The 3,759-nt window shown below is 40.3% G+C and overlaps 1 protein-coding gene across 1 annotated transcript; it reads right to left on the minus strand.

Moving 5' to 3' along the window:
• Positions 1-1,701: 1,701 nt before the first annotated feature.
• Positions 1,702-2,181, minus strand: LOC138898468 (uncharacterized). Its single transcript, XM_070184536.1, has one exon. It carries the CDS (start codon positions 2,179-2,181, stop codon positions 1,702-1,704), a length of 480 nt encoding a protein of 159 aa, XP_070040637.1.
• Positions 2,182-3,759: the final 1,578 nt, after the last annotated feature.

A 3,759-nucleotide genomic window follows, 5' to 3' on the forward strand; every position in this document is an offset into this window, starting at 1 on the left:
CTGTGAGCAGAAAGAATCCAGTAGCGTGCCTGTCCAACTGATTTTTTTAAGTATGCATCTGCATTTTCTTTAGGCGTGTAACTCCTACGATCATCCACATAATAAGTAGCAGTTCCAATCGTAAAGATTACTGCCTTGGTGTGGCCTTGATTTTCCATTGATATGTCGTGTGTGTCTTTACATCTATCAATCCATTCCCACAGCAAAAGTTTTTCCTCATGAAGTCTTGAAACCAGTAATGTACCTGTTTTCTCCAAAAGTATGGGACAACTATACTCACCTCTCAATGACAGTAAAGTCCAGCACTTACGTTCATGTGTGAGTATCCACTGTTTGTGGAGAAAATCGTGTGATCTGCAGCTATCGTCTGTTGATCTAAGTGGTTGGCACCATTCTTGGGATTTCAAATAAATGAAATGCATTGGGGTGTTATTCCTTTTCCCCCATTTTTGAGTGCCAAAAGTTCCTGTCAAACAGGAAGTCGACCAATAAACCGGGCATATTTTGCTTGTGTGTGCCCTGTTTGAGCAGGTGGTCGTGTGATCTCCAGCATCCCTCTGTGTTAACCATTTTTTGGCACCATTCTTGGGATGTAGTACTAATAAGGTGTGCTGGTGCTTTGTTACAGAATGCATCCAGTGCTCCCATATTCGAGTCCCAAAAGCCCAGGTCATGTATATTTGTGCCAAACCAATGCTGGGCATAATTCTTCATGCTTCCATGCTTGTGCCTACTATTAGTACACCTTCAAGGGACTGAGAATCAAATGCTAATACCACCCTTTGAAGTTGTAGCGAATAGTAGGACATGGATACAATATCATTCCTTGATGAAAATGCTGAGTTGCTCCATTGTTTGCATTGCAATTCTTCCATATGACCATTTGAATAGCACTGCCTCGTCCAAAAACTAGGCAATATGAGCAGACTGTGAGTGTGGACATCCGTTGAAACATGCCTATTATAGCTGCTTGCTGGGTCGATTACATTCCTTAGCATAATGGAAACTTAAACATGAAGATTGTCATGCAAAAATTCCCTCATAATGCTGTAAAGACCTAGACAAATCTAGTGAAAAACTAGTGTTATGCTTGTGCCTAGCCCAGCTTCCCTCCCATTGGAATGAGTACTTACTACTAATACCACCAAATGGGAGTTAGGCAAAGGGTAGGGCATGACAACAGTATCGTTTCCTGCAAAAGAGAACACTAGGTTAATGAAAAATTGATTTTCCTACTTTCCAGTCTATGCCTGCCAATACTATACAAACAAGACATAGTGTTTCCATCATATTCCTTGTGTTGTATGTTGTTGTCTTCTCCAGTTGCTTCTGTGATTTCCGTTAGACACAAACTGTTATACATTGACTTCGCCTGGTTTCCTGTAAGTGTTATTGGAATCATACTGGATAGTGTTTGCTTCTTGTGTTTGATTCTCTCCTTTTGAAAAATGATCACCATACTCTCCTCCATATGGATTTGACCATGATGATCAAGCATGTTCCCAAAATTCCTCCTGCCCCTGCTACTCCTTTCCTCGTCCCCTCCTAGGTTCTTGCAACCTTCACTCTTAGGTATGGACATTGTAATTTATCACTATTCGCAATCTTCCTCCCCTTGACATCCAGATCCCAGAAACCATGGCATTCCAAAGGTCCCGTGTCTAGTGCATAATTAGCAATGTGATATGCTAATTGGATGCCTTATCTAAGTGTGTGTGATAACTTCCCATTACAGCTTTCCATTAATTCGTTTATCTCCTCCACTTCTGCTGCAACTGTCCATGGTGTAGTCCACACCCCTTGTATCACATTATTGACCAACATCGAATCTGTATGTAGATCAGTGAGTATGTATTCATTGTCCACACAATACTTCAAAGCTTCCAAGATGGCCCTCACTTCAGCTTCTATATTTATTCCTTCTTGGATTTCTTTGCCACATGAAAAGACAAAATTCCCCTCCTCATTTCTCAGTACATAACCAAATGAGCTCCTTCCTGGGTTTCCTTTCGATGCACCATCTGTATTCACTTTTATCCAGCCCTGATCAAGAAATTCCCATAGAACTTTAGTGTAATTCAACTTAGGAGTATACTGCTCCATCATGTTTATTAAATCTGGCCATTTGTGTGGGACATTCTGCATGCTTGGTTTTCTAAATTTCACCAGTGATTGAAGCATTGTTGAGATCTGGTATATCACCCTATTGACAGAAACTGGATCCCCACTAGGCACTTTAAGGAAACATGTAAGGCCAGATTTCAGTCTCAACAGAAAAACAACGTTTTTGCAAAAAAGAGAGTAACTACTGCTAAAGAACCTAGTCCCTTATATAAAACTCGTGTGATGCCTGCTTGGACAAAAAAAGTTCAGATTCATCCCTTTCCTCAGTACAAGGGACCCAAACTTATTTGGGTTCCTAAGTCTAACCCTTGATTTCCTTGTGCAGGGAGCAGTGAAACGGAGCAGCCAACAATGGTACATAGATAGTGGTTGCTCGAAGCACATGACTGGAAGTACAAATGTTTTCTTTTCAATCAAAGCCCTGAAAGGAGGGAATGTATCCTTTGGAAACGACAAAAAGGGATACATTCTGGGAATTGGAAGAATTGAGAAGTCTCTTTCTCACTCAATTAAAAATGTGTACTACGTGAATGGGTTGAAGTACAGCTAGTTAAGTGTCTCCCAAATATGTGACAAGAAAAACAAGGTAGAATTTGTGTCAAAAACATGCACAGTCACAAATCTTGTGACTGGTGAGGTGGTTTTGGTTGCCAAAATATACAAAAACATCTATGTTGCTGAGGTTTAATCTCTGCAAAATGGAGATCTCAGTTGTCTGAGTGTTGTAGATGATGATGCTGAACTATGGCACCAAAGATTGGGTCATGCAAGCTTTATTAAACATGTTGGTCAAGAAGGACCTGGTTCGTGGACTGCCCAAATCAAGCTTCAAGGATCACAAGGTGTGCGATGCATGTGTAACTGGAAAGCAAGTCAGCTCTTCTTTCAAGCCCCAAAGGTAAGTCCGTACCTCAAGGCCACTTGATCTCCTTCATACGGATCTATGTGGACCTATGAGAATGCCAAGTAGAGGAGGAAAGAAGTACATCTTTGTTATTGTGGATGACTATTCCAGATTCACCTGGACTCTGTTTCTCATGTCCAAGAATGAAACATCTGAAGTATTTGTTTCATTTGTAAAAAGGATCCAAGTCAAGATGAGCCATAATGTATTAACTATCAGGTCGGATCATGGCACAGACTTTGACAATGCCAAATTCGATGAATTTTTTGCTGAAAATGGCATCACTCATAATTGTTCAGCTCCAAGAACACCTCAACAAAATGGTGTTGTGGAAATGAAGAATAGGACTCTTGAAGATATGGCAAGAACAATGTTGATTGACAACGGCATTGCAAACAACTTCTGGGCAGAAGCTATCAACGCTGCATGTTGCTTGGTAAATAGGTGCATGATCAGGTCCCTTTTGAATAAAACTCCATATGAACTGCTAAATGGGAGGAAGTCTAAGGTGACACATCTAAGTACATTTGGTTGCAAGTGTTTTGTCCTCAACAATAGTAAGCAAGGACTTGGAAATTTCAAATTTCAAAAGTGATGAAAGAATCTTTCTGGACTATTCATCACAAAGTAAAGCTTACGAAGTATATAACAAAAGAACTCAATGTGTTGAGGAAAGTATACATGTGATCTTTGATGAATCTCACCAATCATGTGGAAAGGATTCACATGAT

This window comes from Nicotiana tomentosiformis, chromosome 9 (assembly GCF_000390325.3).
Source record: "Nicotiana tomentosiformis chromosome 9, ASM39032v3, whole genome shotgun sequence".
NCBI classification, from domain to species: Eukaryota; Viridiplantae; Streptophyta; class Magnoliopsida; order Solanales; family Solanaceae; genus Nicotiana; species Nicotiana tomentosiformis.